The sequence below is a fragment of the Megalobrama amblycephala genome, linkage group LG1 (assembly GCF_018812025.1).
Source record: "Megalobrama amblycephala isolate DHTTF-2021 linkage group LG1, ASM1881202v1, whole genome shotgun sequence".
Taxonomy (NCBI): Eukaryota; Metazoa; Chordata; class Actinopteri; order Cypriniformes; family Xenocyprididae; genus Megalobrama; species Megalobrama amblycephala.
Window position 1 is genome coordinate 55,268,196 of NC_063044.1, and position 24,352 is coordinate 55,292,547.

The 24,352-nt window shown below is 37.4% G+C and overlaps 3 protein-coding genes across 4 annotated transcripts; 2 read left to right on the forward strand and 1 right to left on the reverse strand.

Moving 5' to 3' along the window:
- Positions 1 to 3,499: 3,499 nt before the first annotated feature.
- LOC125275396 (heat shock 70 kDa protein) lies at positions 3,500 to 6,266 on the reverse strand. The gene is made up of 2 exons (XM_048202276.1): positions 6,107 to 6,266; positions 3,500 to 5,763 (listed from the first exon to the last, which is right to left on the reverse strand). The coding sequence occupies exon 2, from the start codon at positions 5,745 to 5,747 to the stop codon at positions 3,816 to 3,818; it is 1,932 nt and encodes a 643-aa protein (XP_048058233.1). The 5' UTR covers positions 5,748 to 5,763; positions 6,107 to 6,266; the 3' UTR covers positions 3,500 to 3,815.
- Positions 6,267 to 7,824: 1,558 nt separating this feature from the next.
- On the forward strand, positions 7,825 to 15,235 carry LOC125275406 (heat shock 70 kDa protein). Of its 2 annotated transcripts, XM_048202313.1 has the most exons (3): positions 7,825 to 7,950; positions 8,349 to 8,371; positions 13,210 to 15,235. In XM_048202313.1, exon 3 carries the CDS (start codon positions 13,210 to 13,212, stop codon positions 15,139 to 15,141), a length of 1,932 nt encoding a protein of 643 aa, XP_048058270.1. In that variant the 5' UTR covers positions 7,825 to 7,950; positions 8,349 to 8,371; the 3' UTR covers positions 15,142 to 15,235. The 2 variants fall into 2 exon arrangements, with proteins under 2 accessions (XP_048058270.1, XP_048058260.1); XM_048202303.1 differs by lacking the exons at positions 7,825 to 7,950; positions 8,349 to 8,371 and adding an exon at positions 12,691 to 12,851 and having other exon boundaries at positions 13,194 to 15,235.
- Positions 8,365 to 10,619, forward strand: LOC125275403 (heat shock 70 kDa protein). Its single transcript, XM_048202288.1, has one exon. The coding sequence runs from the start codon at positions 8,372 to 8,374 to the stop codon at positions 10,301 to 10,303; it is 1,932 nt and encodes a 643-aa protein (XP_048058245.1). The 5' UTR covers positions 8,365 to 8,371; the 3' UTR covers positions 10,304 to 10,619.
- Positions 15,236 to 24,352: the final 9,117 nt, after the last annotated feature.

Consider the following 24,352-nt stretch of genomic DNA (forward strand, 5'->3'; position numbering starts at 1 on the left):
ACAACAAATCTTCTATTTATGACTTTATTTCTGGATGAGAAAAAGTTTAACAGTGAATACAGTGGCATAAACTGCTCAGTCTTAAAAATTAGGATAGTCATCCAATTTTTTTCTTCAAGACTAGATTATAGACTATAAAATAGTCATATTCAGAGCTAATATTGATACATATTAACTACACAATGCATCTTGCCTAGACCCTACAGTAAAATAAAAGGTAGACTTACCGTAGACTAGATTCTTCAAATTAATTTACACCTCGTCGCGGAGAAAGTCAGGTCAGACTGGGTTTCTTCGCTTGCTTTGGAGATCGCTCCTCTTCAGATGAGTTTCGTTAGTGTGTGCCATGATCAGCTCTTTAAATACACCAGTTCAAACTCTACACACTTCTGGAAAAGTCCAGGGAGTCAGACCAATCAAAACACACCCAGCGGAGCGTCACTTCAGCTGACAACTGAGGCAAGTTTCTGGACGCTTCCAGAATTTAGCTGTGAAATTACGCCAAACAGAGAAGAAAAGACAAATTAATCTCACTAAACTATAAAATTATGTCTTTCGCCATCATATTTGAGTGCACTGAATGATACACAGATTACGTGATATACGGCAAAGTGAGTTTTCTAGTCTGGTCGCGTTGTCCTTAATAGGCCTATATCTTTTTTATCAATAAAATAAAATGGCATTACTTGTTCTAAAACATTTATTTAAAAACTAGTCAAAAGTTATACTATAAGAGCTTAATTTATCTACAATAGCGGCTTTATCCACAAAAGCAGTTACACAGACTTACATTTTTTTAATAAAACTATAAAACTATGTTCGCTATAATTATTCGAGTTTTGAGTGAATCTTACGCTATTTGCTTAATTTTCATCAAGGATATAAAATGTTTTTGTTATAAAATGTCAAATCGGATAACGATCACTTAGCCTAAATTGTACAGTAGCCTAACCTAAATTACTCTTACACCGCTGGGAAAGTTATAGGATATGTTAATGATGATATAAATATAATTTGTTTGTGCACTGAATAAAAATCTCGACATATTTTCTCAATTTAGATGCGCATTGCTAATTTTTTACGTAGAACTGTACTGTAAGTCTGAAATTACACATACAGCCACATCTATAGGTTTAATACACCATCTGAACATGCTTTAGTGTGCTGATTAACAGGAACATCCTCCCAGTTAAGTTTTATTTCTATAATATATATAAAATGTGTGTGTGTGTGTGTGTGTGTGTTATATATATATATATATATATATATATATATATATATATATATATATATATATATATGTGTGTGTGTGTGTGTGTGTGTGTGTGTGTGTGTGTGTGTGTTAATATATATATATATATATATATATATATATATGTGTGTGTGTGTGTTAATATATATATATATATATATATATATATGTGTGTGTGTGTGTGTGTGTGTGTGTAGAAAATAATTATGAAATATTACATGTTATCAGTAAACCAGCTGTTAGGTGTGAAAGATAACATAAAAAGGGAAAGTACTTGGATTTTAAGAACAGGAAGTTCGATAGAAATTGGTTCATGCAAAGGCCCAAAAATGCTAGTTCTGTGTGTAGGGTAGACCAGGTACAGTTGGTTATAGGGTACAGTTGAAACACCTTAAATAACTTGCGTTCGCAACAAGTCTGATCTGTGAAATTTTCTTAGCACGTGCATATTAGCGCCCTCTTCAATCGTGTGAAATTTGAAGTACATGCGCTTCTCCAGTCCGAAGATATAGGCGAAAGTTTTTTTCTAAGGTAATTTTTTCACTTCACCACGTCGCTTCCACATTGAATAGCTTCTCATCCTTACGTGACTGTTAAAGTTAACTTACATTTTCGTAAACCTTATTTTGTGCTCTAAACACTGACATATTGCATGACTTTGTGTCATACAAGGTCATGGTAAAATGTAGAGAAATGTTCGAGGTGGTCAGCGGGGTACAGTTGAGACACATGCCCACGCCATAGAATCCTATTGTGGCCCATGCAGTTTAGTTGCACGATGTAAGTTCTATTAAGATCTGTTAATCTATTAAAATTAATAGATTTCATCTGTTTTATTATTGCTGTTTGCAATTGTTCAATGTTTTTTACTGTTACTCAACTTTTCAACTGTTAATATTAAATTTATGGCCTAAAATTAAATATTGTATCACTGTTTGCCATTACTGCACAATGTTTTACAAATGGACTACTTTTAACTAAACAAAATAATAAAATAAAATACTAAATGGAAATAAAAACTGTTAAATTCTCATTTTTAAATGTATTTTACATTTGTAGTGAATTGGTTAGGCAGCTTTACAGCATTCCGGATGGGTGTCTCAACTGTACTAGGGTACTGTTTCAACTGTACCTGACTGTTTTCGACATGGGTACAGTTGGAGCAAAAAAGCTTCTTGTGTTTATGAGCTAATTGTGAAAAATATGACCTACTTATGGATGTTAATAATTAATAATATTTTAGTAGACAAGTAAAAGAAATATCATATGAAAAATCACTTCGTTTCACTTCTTTTCAGTCCCATAATTTTGGTGTGGTAACGGTGAAAGCAAAAAGTGTACCAACTGTACCTGGTCCCGGAGATAAAATCCTGCAGGCGCACCGGCCCAAATCACAAGTACCATCTTAGCAACCCTTGATGTTTTCACCTAAGTGGACAGGTCTGCCAATGTGCTATGATCCAATGTGATAATTTTAATCATCCATAAGCAGCAGCATATCCTGTATGTGTGTATATATATATATATCCTGTATGTGTGTATATATATATCATATACTGATCAGGCATAACATTATGAGCACTGACAGGTGAAGTGAATAAGATTATCTCATCATCGCAGCACCTGTTAGTGGGTGGGAAATATTAGGCGGCAAGTGAACATTTGGTCCTCAAAGTTGATGTGTTAGAAGCAGGAGAAATGGGCAAGCGTAAAGATTTGAGCAAGTTTGACAAGAGCAAAATAGTGATGGCTAGACGACTGGGTCAGAGCATCTCCAAAACTGCAGCTCTTGTGGGGTGTTCCCGGTCTGCAGTGGTCAGTGTCTATCAAAAGTGGTCCAAGGAAGGAACTGTGGTGTAGTTTTTCAACTAAAAAGCCTTCCAGGAGACACTACATACAGGGATTTGTTGTTGTTTTACAGTCAGGACATACTGACCCATGCTGCTTATGTCTGTAACTACAGCATAAATGTGTAGAAAGATTTTAGCTCAAAGTCATTAATGAAACTACACATTTGACACACTGGTTATATTCTTGGTTCCTTTTGTATTATTTTGTCAGTCTTTATGGCCTGTAGTCATTTTGATAGAAATTTATTTGATATACACAATCCTACAAGTCCATAACACATGGATACTGTCTGACTCTTGTTTGAGAATGCCACCTACTGGTCTATTTATTTGAAGAAATATAAGCTAACTGTATAGATTTAGTTTTAGATTACATAAAAAAAAAAAAACTACACAATTTGAAATAAATATTAAACATTTTATTTACATAGTTTTACACAACATTTATCAACATGTAACTGTAAGAAAATATGAAAATAAAAAATGTATCTCCTCTTTTCAAGATTATTTTTAAAAGTAAAAACATATTGACTAAATGTCAAGTTTAACACTTTTTTTTTTTAGTAGCAAAATGTTTTCAAGAGCAGATGGAGTGTGTGAGCATCAGGGGGTAAAAAAGAGGAATCATATTGTAATGAGGTCTGAAAAAAAATAGAAGAACCAAAGAGAAAAGATTGAAATCAGTCCCTGCAGCATTGAGTTCATAAGGTGCTTTAATCCACCTCTTCAATAGTTGGTCCCTGGGAAGCGGCCCCTGATCCTCCACGTGCCTGAGCTCCACAGCCTCCAGCTGGCATCCCTCCCTGATAAAGCTTAGTGATGATTGGGTTGCAGACTTTCTCCAGCTCCTTCAGCTGATGTTCATACTCCTCCTTATCAGCCAGCTGGTTGTTCTCTAGCCAGCTGATGGTGTCGTTACATTTTTCAATAACTTTCTTCTTGTCATCTTCGCTGATCTTGCCTTTCAGGTTCTCATCTTCCACACTGTTCTTCATGTTGAAGGCGTAAGACTCCAGGGAGTTTTTGGCAGCAATCTTCTCTCTTTGCAGATCATCTTCAGCTTTGTACTGATCTGCTTCCTGCACCATTCTCTCAATGTCCTCTTTGCTCAGTCTGCCCTTGTCATTGGTGATGGTGATCTTGTTCTCTTTTCCAGTGCTTTTGTCCACCGCGGACACATTTAGGATTCCGTTGGCGTCGATGTCAAAGGTCACTTCAATCTGCGGGACTCCACGGGGTGCAGGTGGAATTCCTGTCAGCTCAAATTTACCCAGCAGGTTGTTGTCTTTAGTCATGGCCCTCTCTCCCTCGTACACCTGGATCAGGACACCGGGCTGGTTGTCAGAGTAGGTGGTGAAGGTCTGGGTCTGTTTGGTGGGGATGGTGGTGTTGCGTTTGATGAGGGCCGTCATGACTCCACCGGCGGTTTCAATACCCAGGGACAGAGGAGCCACATCCAGCAGCAGCAGGTCCTGGACATTTCCAGATGTGTCACCCATGAGGATGGCGGCTTGCACCGCTGCACCGTAAGCCACTGCCTCATCTGGGTTGATGCTCTTGTTCAAGTCCCTGCCGTTGAAGAAATCCTGCAGAAGCTTCTGGATCTTTGGGATTCTTGTTGATCCACCAACCAGAACGATGTCATGGATCTGAGACTTGTCCATCTTGGCGTCTCTCAGGGCTTTCTCCACAGGCTCCAGTGTTCCTCTGAAGAGGTCTGAGCACATCTCTTCAAAGCGCGCTCTGGTGATGGACGTGTAGAAGTCGATGCCCTCGTACAGCGAGTCGATCTCAAGGCTGGCCTGAGAGCTGGAGGAGAGGGTTCTCTTGGCTCGCTCACACGCTGTCCGCAGCCTCCTCAGTGCCCTCTTGTTCTGACTGATGTCCTTCTTGTGCTTCCTCTTGAATTCTTCTACAAAGTGATTCACCATGCGGTTGTCAAAGTCCTCGCCACCCAGATGGGTGTCTCCGGCTGTGGCCTTCACCTCAAAGATGCCGTCTTCAATGGTCAGGATGGACACGTCAAAGGTGCCTCCACCCAGGTCAAAGATCAGGACGTTGCGTTCTGCTGCTTTGCCTTTGTCAAGGCCGTAGGCGATGGCTGCAGCTGTGGGCTCGTTGATGATTCTGAGGACGTTGAGCCCAGCGATTACTCCGGCGTCTTTAGTGGCTTGCCTCTGGGAGTCATTGAAATAGGCAGGAACTGTGATAACTGCGTTTGTCACCTTCTGCCCCAGATAAGCTTCAGCAATCTCCTTCATCTTCACCAGGACCATTGAGGAAATTTCTTCAGGATTAAATGTCTTGTTTTCTCCTTTGTATTCGACTTGAACCTTTGGTTTTCCTCCATCACTGACCACTTTGAAGGACCAGTGCTTCATGTCAGACTGCACAACTGGGTCATCAAACTTCCTGCCAATCAGCCTCTTGGCATCAAACACAGTGTTGTTGGGGTTCATGGCCACCTGGTTTTTAGCTGCATCTCCAATGAGCCTCTCTGTGTCTGTGAAGGCAACATAGCTGGGTGTTGTTCTGTTCCCCTGGTCATTGGCGATGATCTCCACCTTTCCATGCTGAAACACCCCCACACAGGAGTAGGTGGTGCCCAGGTCAATCCCAATAGCGACTCCTTTTGCTGATGACATGTTTGGTTACGAGTAACTGTAGTAAAAAACAATAAAGAACAATCAGAATTGTTCTAAATATCAACAAATTACTGTGCAAAGAAAATATATGCTGTACTCATACAGTATAATAATAACAAAAGGTAGGCTAAACAACACAATCTTCTATTTATGACTTTATTTCTGGATGAGAAAAAGTTTAACAGTGAATACAGTGGCATAAACTGCTCAGTCTTAAAAATTAGGATAGTCATCCAATTTTTTTCTTCAAGACTAGATTATAGACTATAAAATAGTCATATTCAGAGCTAATATTGATACATATTAACTACACAATGCATCTTGCCTAGACCCTACAGTAAAATAAAAGGTAGACTTACCGTAGACTAGATTCTTCAAATTAATTTACACCTCGTCGCGGAGAAAGTCAGGTCAGACTGGGTTTCTTCGCTTGCTTTGGAGATCGCTCCTCTTCAGATGAGTTTCGTTAGTGTGTGCCATGATCAGCTCTTTAAATACACCAGTTCAAACTCTACACACTTCTGGAAAAGTCCAGGGAGTCAGACCAATCAAAACACACCCAGCGGAGCGTCACTTCAGCTGACAACTGAGGCAAGTTTCTGGACGCTTCCAGAATTTAGCTGTGAAATTACGCCAAACAGAGAAGAAAAGACAAATTAATCTCACTAAACTATAAAATTATGTCTTTCGCCATCATATTTGAGTGCACTGAATGATACACAGATTACGTGATATACGGCAAAGTGAGTTTTCCAGTCTGGTCGCGTTGTCCTTAATAGATCTTTTTTATCTATAAAATAAAATGGCATTACTTGTTCTAAAACATTTATTTAAAAACTAGTCAAAAGTTATACTATAAGAGCTTAATTTATCTACAATAGCGGCTTTATCCACAAAAGCAGTTACACAGACTTACATTTTTTTAATAAAACTATAAAACTATGTTCGCTATAATTATTCGAGTTTGGAGTGAATCTTACGCTATTTGCTTAATTTTCCCCAAGGATATAAAATGTTTTTGTTATAAAATGTCAAATCGGATAACGATCACTTAGCCTAAATTGTACAGTACATTACTCTTACACCGCTGGGAAAGTTATAGGATATGTTAATGATGATATAAATATAATTTGTTTGTGCACTGAATAAAAATCTCGACATATTTTCTCAGTTTAGATGCGCATTGCTTTTTTCAATCCGAACATGCTTTAGTTTGCTGATTAACAGGAACATCCTCCAGTTAAGTTTTATTTTATTTTTATTTTTTGTTGCATTTCACAGCCAATACATAAGTTCATTTAGTATCTTTAAATGAACTCTGCGTTTGCAATAAATGAATCATTAATACACATAAGAGGTGTATTGTGTACCACAATTGTTCAACATAAAGAATAATAATGGGTGAAATGGGAGAAAACCGCTGTGATGCACTAACAGTGACCTCTGTTGACAATAGAGCAGAATGACAAAACTTGCAACCAATTCACCAATGTTCCAGAAGCATCTCCAGCTTTGTTGTAAATCAAAGACATACTAATTTCCACAGTCCTACAGAAATGTAAACTTGTATAAGAAGAAAAAATAAACACAAATAAATGAGGCACTGTGGTTATGTTTTTGTTTCATTCTAAGTTACTTAATTTGATTATTCGGACAATTTAATTACAGCATTTTAACTGACATACAAATAACAAACTATTATTATTGGTTATTTATTACAATCTTTCATTTTGAAAATAATTGAAGCAAAAGTTTCTACACGAGTAGCCTATTTAAATAATCAAAGCTATATATATATATATATATATATATATATATATATATATATATATATATATATATATATATATATATATAAGCACGTACGTGTAGCTAAAACTGTTCAGCGTTCACGAGAAATATTCTGAAATCTAAAATTTTATGATTTCATATCACAGAAAACGCCACAAAAAGCTAGAACTATATGATGACGTAGCATAGCGGGTGGAGCCATCCCGCTGTGCTGGTTTGTGATTGGTCGAACTCGCTGGCGCTTTCGAGAAACTTCAGCAGCGCTATGCTGGAGAATATAAAACACGACTGGTCCATGCTTCGTTATGTACTTCGGGATAGTCAGGAACAGTGCAAAGAGCGAGACAGCGAAGAGTACTATCTAGATAACGAGCCACAATACGCCTGTCGGAAAACATCTAACTCACAAAAGGTAAGTTGAAAATTAAAACTACCACTGTTCTTTTTCTATTGAGTTTATATACTTACACTATAAACTTGTACATTTAGGCTACACCTAGCTTTATATGCTTACAGTAATTTGTTTTATCCTACTCATCTGTTTCATGATTAAAAATCAACATATGTGATGAAGATTAATATTTAAGATTAATACTTAGGAATTTATTTACGTTTGTTAACAAAGAATACAATTTGACTGTATTTAATATTGGCCTATATATATATATATATATATGGTCAAATAATTAGTGTGAACATGCAAAAATAAAAATTATGAAGAGACAATTATTGTTTAACCACAAAGAAATGACAGTTGGTTCAAATATACTGGTTTTACATTGTATTTTTCCTATTTCTTGATGAATGCAGGTAGAAATTAAAAGAAATCAAACATGTCATCAGCAAAAGGAGTCGCTATTGGCATTGACCTGGGCACCACCTACTCCTGTGTGGGGGTGTTTCAGCATGGAAAGGTGGAGATCATCGCCAATGACCAGGGGAACAGAACAACACCCAGCTATGTTGCCTTCACAGACACAGAGAGGCTCATTGGAGATGCAGCTAAAAACCAGGTGGCCATGAACCCCAACAACACTGTGTTTGATGCCAAGAGGCTGATTGGCAGGAAGTTTGATGACCCAGTTGTGCAGTCTGACATGAAGCACTGGTCCTTCAAAGTGGTCAGTGATGGAGGAAAACCAAAGGTTCAAGTCGAATACAAAGGAGAAAACAAGACATTTAATCCTGAAGAAATTTCCTCAATGGTCCTGGTGAAGATGAAGGAGATTGCTGAAGCTTATCTGGGGCAGAAGGTGACAAACGCAGTTATCACAGTTCCTGCCTATTTCAATGACTCCCAGAGGCAAGCCACTAAAGACGCCGGAGTAATCGCTGGGCTCAACGTCCTCAGAATCATCAACGAGCCCACAGCTGCAGCCATCGCCTACGGCCTTGACAAAGGCAAAGCAGCAGAACGCAACGTCCTGATCTTTGACCTGGGTGGAGGCACCTTTGACGTGTCCATCCTGACCATTGAAGACGGCATCTTTGAGGTGAAGGCCACAGCCGGAGACACCCATCTGGGTGGCGAGGACTTTGACAACCGCATGGTGAATCACTTTGTAGAAGAATTCAAGAGGAAGCACAAGAAGGACATCAGTCAGAACAAGAGGGCACTGAGGAGGCTGCGGACAGCGTGTGAGCGAGCCAAGAGAACCCTCTCCTCCAGCTCTCAGGCCAGCCTTGAGATCGACTCGCTGTACGAGGGCATCGACTTCTACACGTCCATCACCAGAGCGCGCTTTGAAGAGATGTGCTCAGACCTCTTCAGAGGAACACTGGAGCCTGTGGAGAAAGCCCTGAGAGACGCCAAGATGGACAAGTCTCAGATCCATGACATCGTTCTGGTTGGTGGATCAACAAGAATCCCAAAGATCCAGAAGCTTCTGCAGGATTTCTTCAACGGCAGGGACTTGAACAAGAGCATCAACCCAGACGAGGCAGTGGCTTACGGTGCAGCGGTGCAAGCCGCCATCCTCATGGGTGACACATCTGGAAATGTCCAGGACCTGCTGCTGCTGGATGTGGCTCCTCTGTCCCTGGGTATTGAAACCGCCGGTGGAGTCATGACGGCCCTCATCAAACGCAACACCACCATCCCCACCAAACAGACCCAGACCTTCACCACCTACTCTGACAACCAGCCCGGTGTCCTGATCCAGGTGTACGAGGGAGAGAGGGCCATGACTAAAGACAACAACCTGCTGGGTAAATTTGAGCTGACAGGAATTCCACCTGCACCCCGTGGAGTCCCGCAGATTGAAGTGACCTTTGACATCGACGCCAACGGAATCCTAAATGTGTCCGCGGTGGACAAAAGCACTGGAAAAGAGAACAAGATCACCATCACCAATGACAAGGGCAGACTGAGCAAAGAGGACATTGAGAGAATGGTGCAGGAAGCTGATCAGTACAAAGCTGAAGATGATCTGCAAAGAGAGAAGATTGCTGCCAAAAACTCCCTGGAGTCTTACGCCTTCAACATGAAGAACAGTGTGGAAGATGAGAACCTGAAAGGCAAGATCAGTGAAGATGACAAGAAGAAAGTTATTGAGAAATGTAACGACACCATCAGCTGGCTAGAGAACAACCAGCTGGCTGATAAGGAGGAGTATGAACATCAGCTGAAGGAGCTGGAGAAAGTCTGCAACCCAATCATCACTAAGCTTTATCAGGGAGGGATGCCAGCTGGAGGCTGTGGAGCTCAGGCACGTGGAGGATCAGGGGCCGCTTCCCAGGGACCAACTATTGAAGAGGTGGATTAAAGCACCTTATGAACTCAATGCTGCAGGGACTGATTTCAATCTTTTCTCTTTGGTTCTTCTATTTTTTTTCAGACCTCATTACAATATGATTCCTCTTTTTTACCCCCTGATGCTCACACACTCCATCTGCTCTTGAAAACATTTTGCTACTAAAAAAAAGTGTTAAACTTGACATTTAGTCAATATGTTTTTACTTTTAAAAATAAGCTTGAAAAGAGGAGATACATTTTTTTTTATTTTCATATTTTCTTACAGTTACATGTTGATAAATGTTGTGTAAAACTATGTAAATAAAATGTTTAATATTTATTTCAAATTGTGTAGTTGTTGGTTTTTTTTATGTAATCTAAAACTAAATCTATACAGTTAGCTTATATTTCTTCAAATAAATAGACCAGTAGGTGGCATTCTCAAACAAGAGTCAGACAGTATCCATGTGATATGGACTTGTAGGATTGTGTATATCAAATATCTATCAAAATGACTACAGGCCATAAAGACTGACAAAATAATATAAAAGGCACCAAGAATATAACCAGAGTTGAAGTTGAGTCGAAGGTAATGTTTTGGGCTAAAATCTTTCTACACATTTATGCTGTAGTTACAGACATAAGCAGCATGGGTCAGTATGTCCTGACTGTAAAACAACAACAAATCCCTGTATGTAGTGTCTCCTGGAAGGCTTTTTAGTTGAAAAACTACACCACAGTTCCTTCCTTGGACCACTTTTGATAGACACTGACCACTGCAGACTGGGAACACCCCACAAGAGCTGCAGTTTTGGAGATGCTCTGACCCAGTCGTCTAGCCATCACTATTTGGCCCTTGTCAAACTTGCTCAAATCTTTACGCTTGCCCATTTCTCCTGCTTCTAACACATCAAGGACCAAATGTTCACTTGCTGCCTAATATACCCCACCCACTCACAGGTGCCGCGATGATGAGATAATCTTATTCACTTCACCTGTCAGTGCTCATAATGTTATGCCTGATCAGTATATGATATATATATATATATATATATATATATATATATATATATATATATATATATATATATATATATATACACACACATACAGGATATATATATATATATACACACATACAGGATATGCTGCTGCTTATGGATGATTAAAATGATCACATTGGATCACAGCACATTGGCAGACCTGTCCACTTAGGTGAAAACATCAAGGGTTGCTAAGATGGTACTTGTGATTTTGGTCGTTGCGCCTGCAGGATTTTATCTCCGGGTACACACAGAACTAGCATTTTTGGGCCTTTGCATAAACCAATTTCTATCAAACTTCCCGTTCTTAAAATCCAAGTACTTTCCCTTTTTATGTTATCTTTCACACCTAACAGCTGGTTTACTGATAACATGTAATATTTCATAATTATTTTCTACACACACACACATCCTATGATAACTGTGCCTTTCAGTGCCTGATTTTTCTGTATATTTTTACACACACACACACACACACACACACACACACTAATATATATTTTATATATATATATATATATATATATATATATATATATATATATATATATATATATATATATATATATATATATTTATTATAGAAATAAAACTTAACTGGGAGGATGTTCCTGTTAATCAGCACACTAAAGCATGTTCAGATGGTGTATTAAACCTATAGATGTGGCTGTATGTGTAATTTCAGACTTACAGTACAGTTCTACTTAAAAAATTAGCAATGCGCATCTAAATTGAGAAAATATGTCGAGATTTTTATTCAGTGCACAAACAAATGATATTTATATCATCATTAACATATCCTATAACTTTCCCAGCGGTGTAAGAGTAATGTACTGTACAATTTAGGCTAAGTGATCGTTATGACATTTTATAACAAAAACATTTTATATCCTTTAAAAATTAAGCAAATAGCGTAAGATTCACTCCAAACTCGAATAATTATAGCGAACATAGTTTTATAGTTTTATTATTAAAAAATGTAAGTCTGTGTAACTGCTTTTGTGGATAAAGCCGCTATTGTAGATAAATTAAGCTCTTATAGTATAACTTTTGACTAGTTTTTAAATAAATGTTTTAGAACAAGTAATGCCATTTTATTTTATAGATAAAAAAGATCTATTAAGGACAACGCGACCAGACTGGAAAACTCACTTTGCCGTATATCACGTAATCTGTGTATCATTCAGTGCACTCAAATATGATGGCGAAAGACATAATTTTATAGTTTAGTGAGATTAATTTGTCTTTTCTTCTCTGTTTGGCGTAATTTCACAGCTAAATTCTGGAAGCGTCCAGAAACTTGCCTCAGTTGTCAGCTGAAGTGACGCTCCGCTGGGTGTGTTTTGATTGGTCTGACTCCCTGGACTTTTCCAGAAGTGTGTAGAGTTTGAACTGGTGTATTTAAAGAGCTGATCATGGCACACACTAACGAAACTCATCTGAAGAGGAGCGATCTCTAAAGCAAGCGAAGAAACCCAGTCTGACCTGACTTTCTCCGCGACGAGGTGTAAATTAATTTGAAGAATCTAGTCTACGGTAAGTCTACCTTTTATTTTACTGTAGGGTCTAGGCAAGATGCATTGTGTAGTTAATATGTATCAATATTAGCTCTGAATATGACTATTTTATAGTCTATAATCTAGTCTTGAAGAAAAAAATTGGATGACTATCCTAATTTTTAAGACTGAGCAGTTTATGCCACTGTATTCACTGTTAAACTTTTTCTCATCCAGAAATAAAGTCATAAATAGAAGATTTGTTGTTTAGCCTACCTTTTGTTATTATTATACTGTATGAGTACAGCATATATTTTCTTTGCACAGTAATTTGTTGATATTTAGAACAATTCTGATTGTTCTTTATTGTTTTTTACTACAGTTACTCGTAACCAAACATGTCATCAGCAAAAGGAGTCGCTATTGGCATTGACCTGGGCACCACCTACTCCTGTGTGGGGGTGTTTCAGCATGGAAAGGTGGAGATCATCGCCAATGACCAGGGGAACAGAACAACACCCAGCTATGTTGCCTTCACAGACACAGAGAGGCTCATTGGAGATGCAGCTAAAAACCAGGTGGCCATGAACCCCAACAACACTGTGTTTGATGCCAAGAGGCTGATTGGCAGGAAGTTTGATGACCCAGTTGTGCAGTCTGACATGAAGCACTGGTCCTTCAAAGTGGTCAGTGATGGAGGAAAACCAAAGGTTCAAGTCGAATACAAAGGAGAAAACAAGACATTTAATCCTGAAGAAATTTCCTCAATGGTCCTGGTGAAGATGAAGGAGATTGCTGAAGCTTATCTGGGGCAGAAGGTGACAAACGCAGTTATCACAGTTCCTGCCTATTTCAATGACTCCCAGAGGCAAGCCACTAAAGACGCCGGAGTAATCGCTGGGCTCAACGTCCTCAGAATCATCAACGAGCCCACAGCTGCAGCCATCGCCTACGGCCTTGACAAAGGCAAAGCAGCAGAACGCAACGTCCTGATCTTTGACCTGGGTGGAGGCACCTTTGACGTGTCCATCCTGACCATTGAAGACGGCATCTTTGAGGTGAAGGCCACAGCCGGAGACACCCATCTGGGTGGCGAGGACTTTGACAACCGCATGGTGAATCACTTTGTAGAAGAATTCAAGAGGAAGCACAAGAAGGACATCAGTCAGAACAAGAGGGCACTGAGGAGGCTGCGGACAGCGTGTGAGCGAGCCAAGAGAACCCTCTCCTCCAGCTCTCAGGCCAGCCTTGAGATCGACTCGCTGTACGAGGGCATCGACTTCTACACGTCCATCACCAGAGCGCGCTTTGAAGAGATGTGCTCAGACCTCTTCAGAGGAACACTGGAGCCTGTGGAGAAAGCCCTGAGAGACGCCAAGATGGACAAGTCTCAGATCCATGACATCGTTCTGGTTGGTGGATCAACAAGAATCCCAAAGATCCAGAAGCTTCTGCAGGATTTCTTCAACGGCAGGGACTTGAACAAGAGCATCAACCCAGATGAGGCAGTGGCTTACGGTGCAGCGGTGCAAGCCGCCATCCTCATGGGTGACACATCTGGAAATGTCCAGGACCTGCTGCTGCTGGATGTGGCTCCTCTGTCCCTGGGTATTGAAACCGCCGGTGGAGTCATGACGGCCCTCATCAAACGCAACACCACCATCCCCACCAAACAGACCCAGACCTTCACCACCTACTCTGACAACCAGCCCGGTGTCCTGATCCAGGTGTACGAGGGAGAGAGGGCCATGACTAAAGACAACAACCTGCTGGGTAAATTTGAGCTGACAGGAATTCCACCTGCACCCCGTGGAGTCCCGCAGATTGAAGTGACCTTTGACATCGACGCCAACGGAATCCTAAATGTGTCCGCGGTGGACAAAAGCACTGGAAAAGAGAACAAGATCACCATCACCAATGACAAGGGCAGACTGAGCAAAGAGGACATTGAGAGAATGGTGCAGGAAGCTGATCAGTACAAAGCTGAAGATGATCTGCAAAGAGAGAAGATTGCTGCCAAAAACTCCCTGGAGTCTTACGCCTTCAACATGAAGAACAGTGTGGAAGATGAGAACCTGAAAGGCAAGATCAGTGAAGATGACAAGAAGAAAGTTATTGAGAAATGTAACGACACCATCAGCTGGCTAGAGAACAACCAGCTGGCTGATAAGGAGGAGTATGAACATCAGCTGAAGGAGCTGGAGAAAGTCTGCAACCCAATCATCACTAAGCTTTATCAGGGAGGGATGCCAGCTGGAGGCTGTGGAGCTCAGGCACGTGGAGGATCAGGGGCCGCTTCCCAGGGACCAACTATTGAAGAGGTGGATTAAAGCACCTTATGAACTCAATGCTGCAGGGACTGATTTCAATCTTTTCTCTTTGGTTCTTCTATTTTTTTTCAGACCTCATTACAATATGATTCCTCTTTTTTACCCCCTGATGCTCACACACTCCATCTGCTCTTGAAAACATTTTGCTACTAAAAAAAAAGACTTGACATTTAGTCAATATGTTTTGACTTTTAAAAATAAGCTTGAAAAGAGGCGATATATTATTTTTCAGTCATGTTTTCTTACAGTTACATGTTGATAAATGTTGTTGTAAAACTATGTAAATAAAATGTTTAATATTTATTTCAAATTGTGTAGTTGTTGGGGGTTTTATGCAATCTAAAACTAATCTATACAGTTAGCTTATATTTCTTCAAATAAATAGACCAGTAGGTGGCATTCTCAAACAAGAGTCAGACAGTATCCATGGACTTGTAGGATTGTGTATATCAAATATCTATCAAAATGACTACAGGCCATAAAGATAAATAACACAAAAGGAACCAAGAATATAACCAGTGTGTCAAATGTGTAGTTTCACTAATGACTTTGAGCTAAAATCTTTCTACACATTTATACTGTAGTTACTGACATAAACAGCAGGGGTCAGTATGTCCTGACTGTAAAATGGACAACTACAAATCCCCGTATGTGGTGCAGGGGTGTCCATTCCTGTTCCTGGAGGGCCACTGTCCTGCAGAGCTCAGCTCAAACCCCAATTAAACACACCTGAACCAGCTAATCAAGGTCTTACTAGGCATACTGGAAACTTCCAGGCTGGTGTGTTGAGGCAAGTTTGAGCTAAACTCTGCAGGATAGTGGCCCCCTAGGACTGAGTTTGGACACCCCTATGTAGTGTCTCCTAGAAGGCTTTTTAGTTGAACACTGGCATGAGCAGAGCAAAAAAGAGACCTTGACATTATCTTCCTTGACTGTAGATACCAATCCCTCATCCAAACACCATTCCAACATTAACTGGCTTCTTCATATGGAACATGTAGTCCCTCACACGTACATGTACATAGGATGTTTAATTACCAATAGTGGAATTATGCAATTCATCTAGAGTGCAACACCATATGGAGTTACTGAAGGGATATTGAATGTCAAATTGTAGAACACACTGCAAACACATGAGGTGACCCTTACTTTACTGCTCATATTTCACTGCTCATATGTCACTGCTCATACTTATACTGCCTATTTCACCCATTCAGTGTCATATGTGTGAAGTTATTTTGAAGTTCAATACATTCCCAAGATTAAAATAAGACAAGAACCACAGGTGACACTGCTCATCTTGGCCATGTGACAGCAAAAAATGTACATGCAGGATTTATAAATGGACAAATATTCTGAGAAAACACTTATGTGTAAAGTTATCTCTATTTATTTGAATTAAACTTTCTTTGTCTAATGACGGATAAATACACTCTTTAAAAAAGGTTCCAAAAGGGGTTTTCACAATGATGCCAAAGAACCATCTTTGGTTCCCCAAAGAGCAGTGAACAGTCTTTGAAAAAAACAATTTATTTTCAGTGTGATGATCATTTTAATAATCTTAAGAGCCTTTTCCACTCTATAGAACCTATTGGAAAATGGAAAGTTTCCATTGATTTTAAAGGTTCTTCATGGAGTGTAGCAGAACAAAAAAAATATGTTAGGTTCGATACAATTTATAACATTGATGGCATAATGTTGATTACCACAAAAAAAAAAAAAAAAAGCAGAAATGTGAAGCTTATAATTTTATGAAAGAATTTACATTAATTCTTCTGTTAACACTTGTGTATTATTTGAGCAGTAACATGTTTTTAGGGTTTCAGGCTTTTAATTTACAATTTTGGCTTTTACAGGTTGTTGAATTAGATATAACTTTACACAGAAAAGGTTAGTAATTTTTTACGCTAAATACACACTATAGTCAGTCAACACGTGTATATATCTGGTGGTGATACTGTTAAAACATTGTTTTTTTTTGGATTGGCCTCATTCGCTTTCCTTGTAAGTGACGCACTGTAACCCAAAGTTCTTTTAAAAAAAGGAAGGAAAAGTGGACATTTTTGTCACAATCAGCATTATGCCACAAATGCTTTAAACTGAACTTAACTTGCATTGAACCCAAAAAATACATTTTTTCAATGCAACTGAAGCTGTTAGTTTAAGTCATCAGTAACACATTCGACCGTCATTGTAACAGCTGCTGATGAGTTATGATGAGCACTGATTTAAGACGCTGATTAGGGCAATTATGTTGGCATCAGGCATGTGTGTCTAATGTGACTGGAGCCAATAAGCCACATGTGCATGAATGTGAGTGTCAGGAAGAGTGTGAGGCCACCATGTGTGAAACAGCATTTCAGACCCTCTCCCTATAGTTTAAATAAGTGTCCCTGGCATGACAAGGACAACCCTTTTGGGGCAAAGCATGCCAATCAAAACATCCCCCACCTTGGAAAGTGCAACCTCAAGAATGTAAGAACAATAAAAACAAAAAAACGCTCATCAAAACGGAGAGGGACAGTAAAGAGGATCCATGTACACATATAGCATGGACACATGACATGCTCTTAAAAAAACATCCTGGTACAGCTCCATGATCCCCACACAAATACAGTACATCTGTTTGTTTTTACCATAGTAACCCGAAATCTCATCCTAATTGTATGGGAACAAATATTGTAACTCTATAGTGGACAACTGCACTTTATCATCAGACAAACAGATACCCAAACTGTATTTCTATACTCGCACACAAACACAAACAGAATGCATACTGTTCACCTCTACGCTGTTCTGTTTACTGTACATATACCACAACCACATACGTGACCCTGGACCACAAAACCAGTTTTTTGAAATTGAGATTTATACATCATCTGAAAGCTGAATAAATAAGCTTTCCATTGATCTATGGTTTGTTAGGATAGAACTATACAATTATTTGAAAATCTGGGATCTGGGAGGGTGCAAAAAATCAAAATATTGAGAAAATCGCCTTAATGTTGTCCAAATGAAGTACTTACAAAATATCTTCATGGAACATGATCTTTACTTAATATCCAAATGATTTTTGGCATAAAAGAAAAATCGATCATTTTGACCCATATATGTATTGTTGGTTATTGCTACAAATATACCTATGCAACTTATGACTGGTTTTGTGGGTCACATATAGGTGCTTAAACAAAACAAATATACTAGATACATATACAAATAGATATACTTTTTTATTTTTTAAATAAATGGTTTTAATAGCATTAAATGTTAGTAATCGGCTGCCAGCTTTAAGTGTTTCCTTCTAGCAGAAAAAAAATGTCAACTGATAAAGAGAATGTTATGCATAATTTATAGTTATTACTATATTAACTAAATGTAACATGTGTAACAATGGCACTGTAATAAAGTGTTACTTCATTCATTAATCAGAATTTTAATTGTAAATAAATTAATAGATTAATTGGCCACTTTATTTTATTCACATTGAATTTTCGTTTTTAGAGTTTGTGTAAAAACAGCTACATTGTTGACAGGCCATGCTGGTCAATGTAGAAAACAAAACATAAAACTATATGTAATCATTAACTGACAAACAAAAAAAAAAGCAAACAAAAAAACAACAACAACAACAACAACAACAACAACAACAAAAAACTAAAACTTCCCTAAAATGCATTTTCATGATTACAAAACTAGCTAAAATAGAAAATAAAAATGGCAACAAAATAATTTTAGTTTTAGAACACTGTATACATTAATTGGCAATAAAACTTGACTATTCTAAGAGATTTAGCAGTTAAACATTTTTAAATGATACTAGTTTGGCATTCAAACACCACAACTAAAATAAAATCTAAATAAACTTAAACTCAAAATTAAAAATAAATAAAACTAAAATTAACTATGTAAATACACTAAACATTTTTTTTTAAAATGTTATTTTTTATTGCATTTTCTTGAACACTTACACAACAATGTACAGCATGTATCTGTAACAACAAAAATAAAAACAAAACAAATAAACACCGGGGCTCATTCCACATAAAAAGTGTAATAGCACAAACCAACACTCAAAAAAATGAATTGTTGGATTTACTTAAAAAATAAGTGTCAAGTGGTTCCACGCAACAATATTGAGTAATTTGTACAAAAAACTATTTAGTTGAATGAACAAAAGAAATTCAAGTAAAGCTGACAAAATTTCTTTGAGTAAATACAAATCATTTGAATGTCACTGTTACATGATATTTATATGTGCAGTTTACTTAATAATGTTATGTTGATTACATAAGGTGAACACATTTTTTTTTTTTTTTTAATAATCATTTAAATAAAAAGGATACAACATATCAAAACGCATTCAAAAAATAACTAATTGACAAACTCAATTGAATTGAGAGCAGGAATAAACACGCGTACATGAGTTCGCACAGCCTAAACACAGGCGACACTCTTCTGCATGATGGTAACCACAAAATTCAAAAACATTACAGAAACTACTCTAAATGTCCAACATAACTGAACATTAAACACTAACATAAACTAACAACATCTTTCCCTTTACTGAAAAACACATAAAATAACACTTTAATCCCTAAATTTACTATCCTAATGCAGTCTCTTGCAAAGCATGCTGGGAACTACGGATCCACTGCACAGTTAGTTATGTCAACAATAATGTGTGCGTTTCACACAGCAATGTTAGGTTGACTGAACAAACACTTACTAAGTAAAGCTGACAATACTCAATTTTAGTAGAAACAACACAGTTAAATTACGTTCATGTAGTTACATGAGTTTTTTAAGTAATGTGAACAAGGGTGGTTTGAGTGAAACTAACAACAGTGAAAGTTCATTTTTTTGAGTGAACATTGGGTAATACAGTATGTACTTTGGAAGTCAGAGTTAACAATACATTGCATATATTAACCAAAAATATAAGCAATAAAGTAGGGTTAATATAGTGCCCATTAAAGTATTTTTCATATGAATATAATATTAAGCAGTTTGTTCCTTCTCCATTATATATTGTTAATATCCCTGTGTTCAATAAATAATATAAAGGGACTCCAGACCCTCTTAAATTTGTCTTCTTTACTCTCAATAATATAGGTTATTTTTTCCATTGCAATGCATGAAGATATTTCTCTTAACCATTGGGTTATAGTAGGCCTTTCTGCCTTTTTCCGGTAAATGGTACTGGTATGTTGCTATACATTTATAGTTATACAAGTATGCATAAGCCAATCACTAAACTAAACTTAAGGCAAACTGAAAATGTCTAAATAATATATTAATATAGCAGCACATCTACCAACAGGAGCATCACCAGACTCGAGGTGCACATGCTCCTTCTGCTGCTGATGGTGATGCTTATAGGATGATTATAATGATCACATTGGATCACAGCACATTGGCGGACCCGTCCACTTAGGTGAAAACATCAAGGGTTGCTAAGAAACGGTACTTGCGATTTGGGCCTTGTAAGGCTACAGCCTGCAGCAGAGCAAGAGGTCGACACCCCTAAAGCCGAGCTAAATATAACCTGAAGGGGGGAGAGAGCGAGAGCGGTTTTTGCGTGAGTGCGTTGGGCTTTCTTTGGGATATCCTCTGCCCGCTCTTCTTTCAAGAATACCCAAGGACAACCCTCGCTATTATTAATAGTGTTAAGAAACTGTTCCCACAGAAATGTTCCTTCACTGTACAAGCTGTTAACTGTTTTTTTCACAGCTGTGACATCTGATGTACCCAAACACCCATATATATAATGTTTGTCCCCGCCTTTATGACGGTCGTGCATATATTATTTCAAAGAGTGAGACGCGTCAAACCACATTAAATGATAAACGGTTTAAAATGTGCTGCTATTATTTTCTATTATTGAATAACAAAGGAACAAGTTTTATTGCATTAGCTGGGAATAAAATGTATAGTATAACACTGCAAAAGTGTAAAGTAGATTAAATCATATTTTTCACTTAAAAAAAAAAAAAAAAAAACTGTTTAATGTAGAAGTTGCCACATGAGGCACTTTAGATTACTTGACAAAACATTGTTTTTCAGAACGTTTTTTCAATGCAAGAAATACGTCCCTTACTAACATAAATGTACAAAACATCATTGATAAATAACAATTAATTGAAAAAAGTGCTTTTCTGGGTCCTTTCAGATGATCTTGTGAATGTATTCAAATGCTGTATGTGTGTGTAAATAGAGGTGTTAGTCATTAAAGACTGGATTACGACACCATACTTTGGAGCCAGAGATTCAAATAACCAAGAATAGGGGCAGTGCTGAGAATTTAACACCATTCCTGTCCAACACCTGTCACACACTTCTCTGGCACACACACATGTACACAACATACTGTACACGTGTGTAAAATCACACTGGCCTCTGCTCATATTTATTTATGTATTAAGAAAGTGAATGAGAGAGAAAGGCCACAATAATCACTTGATGTGTTTGAAGATCATAAATTTGTCAGTGCAAGTGACTACAACTAACAGCTGAACCAAGCTGCCGTTCTCCCTTTATTGCTTTGTCTAATTCCTCAAGTGAACATTTTTTACCCTGTCACTCCTGATCTTTATCTTTATATTGGTTTCGCTATCTCCATTCTACACTCCTCTCACTCGCCACTGTATATATTTACCCTTCAATTCATCCCTGCATCTTGGCTTTCCTGAGTCCCTCTTCTCTTTCCCTTTATCCGTCTTCCTGTCATCAGCAACGTCTCTGTATGTTCCGCGGGGCAAGTGTAGACCTAAAAGGGAATACGCTTGTCCTGTCTCTTTCCAGTACAACATCAGATGTCCCGTCAATCACGCCACCAGCAGATCACCATTGCATGAACAAATTTCTATCAAAATCCAAAATCCAAAATCCAAAATTCAAGTGCTTTGCTTTTTATGTGCACTGTTATCTTTCACACCTAGCAGCTGGTTTACTGATAACATGCAATATTTCATAAATATTTTGTACACACACACACACACCATTGAAAAGTTTGAGGTTGATTTTTTTAAAGCTTTTGAAAGAAGTCTTTTATTTTCACCAAGGCCGTGCATGAGAAATTCCGTAAAACCGTAATATTGTGAAATATTGTTACAATTTAAAATAACTGTTTCCTATATTAATTAATTCCTAATTTATTCCTGTGATGGCAAAACTGAATTTTCAGCAGCGATTACTCCCGTTTTAATTTTGCTGAATAAAAGTAATAATTACTTTAAAATTATATTAAAGGATTAGTTAACTTTTGAATGAAATTTTCCTGATAATTTACTCACCCCCATGTCATCCAAGATGTTCATGTCCTTCTTTCTTCAGTCGAAAAGAAATTAAGGTTTTTGATGAAAACATTCCAGGATTATTCTCCTTATAGTGGACTTCAATGGTCTCCAAACGGTTGAAGGTCAAAATTACAGTTTCAGTGCAGCTTCAAAGGGCTTTAAACGATACCAGACGAGGAATAAGAGTCTTATCTAGAGAAACGATCGGTCATTTTCTAAAAAAATACAACATGCTTTATATAAACAAATGTTCGCCTTGCAACTGCTTCCGCTTTCCGTATTCTTCAAAAAGCTTATGCTGTATGTCCTACGCCTTCCCTGTTTAACTTACGGAAGGAATGCAGCGCCAGTTCCGTTTTTTTCTGTAATAGGGAAGGCGTAGGAAGTACAGCGTAAGCTTTTTGAAGAATACGGAAAGCAGAATGGTTAAAGCATATACAGTTGTATTTTTTTCGAAAATGACTGATGGTTTCTCTAGATAAGACTCTTATTCCTCGTCTGGTATCGTTTAAAGTCCTTTGAAGCTGCACTGAAACTAATTTTGACCTTCAACCGTTTGGAGGCCATTGAAGTCTCAATGGTCAAATTTTTCATCAAAAACCTTAATTTCTTTTCGACTGAAGAAAGAAGGACATGAACATCTTGGATGACGTGGGGGTGAGTAAATTATCAGGAAATTTTCATTCAGAAGTGAACTAATCCTTTAAGTGATTTGTACTTTTACTTTAGAACAATTTAAATTATAATATTTAAATTAATTTAACTTAACGTATTTAAATATGCCACAAATAGCACTGTTTTGTCCTCCAAAATATTGAAATTAGTGGTCAAAAATTACATACAGTACAGTCCAAAAGTTTGTTTTTTAATGTTTTTAAAAGAAGTTTCATCTGCTCACCAAGGCTACATTTATTTAATTAAAAATACAGTAAAAAACTGTAATATTGTGAAATATTATTGCAATTTAAAATAACTGTTTTCTATTTGAATATATTTGACAAACTAATTTATTCCTGTGATGGCAAAGCTGAACGTTCAGCATCATTACTCCAGTCTTCAGTGTCACATGATCCTTCAGAAATCATTCTAATATGCTGATCTGCTGCTCAAGAAACATTTAATGTGTACAATTGTACAAAATATTTGTGTACAATATTTTTTTTCAGGATTATTTGATGAATAGAAAGTTCAAAAGAACAGTGTTTATCTGAAATCGAATCTTTTGTAACATTATAAATGTCTTTACTGCCAAACATTTAATGCATCCTTGCTGAATAAAAGTATTCATTTCTTTAATTTCTTTTAAAAAAAATAAAAATAAAAATTCTTACTGACCCCAAACTTTTGAACGGTAGTGTATAATTCTACAGAAGCTTTATATTTCAGATAAATGCTGTTCTTTTGAACTTTCTATTCATCAAGGAATCCTGAAAAAAAAAAGTACACAACTGTTTTCAACATTGAAAATAATCATAAATGTTTATTGAGCAGCAAATCAGCATATTAGAATGATTTCTGAAGGATCATGTGACACTGAAGACTGGAGTAACGATGCTGAAAATTCAGCTTTGCATCACAGGAATAAATTACTTTGTCAAATATATTTAAATAGTACACAGTTATTTTAAATTGTAATAATATTTCACAATATTACTGTTTTTTACTGTATTTTTAATTAAATAAATGTAGCCTTGGTGAGCAGACGAAACTTCTTTTAAAAACATTAAAAATCTTAGTGGTTCCAAACTTTTGGACTGTACTGTATATCCTTCAAAAATCAGGGTCAGGATGTATTATAAATGTTTATATCCAAATTATTTTGTAATTTTGAATATAAGAAAATCCACAAGTCCAATGAATGAATGAATGGTAAGAAACGGTCTACTGGATTTTTTTTGTTGTTGTTTTTTTTGCAG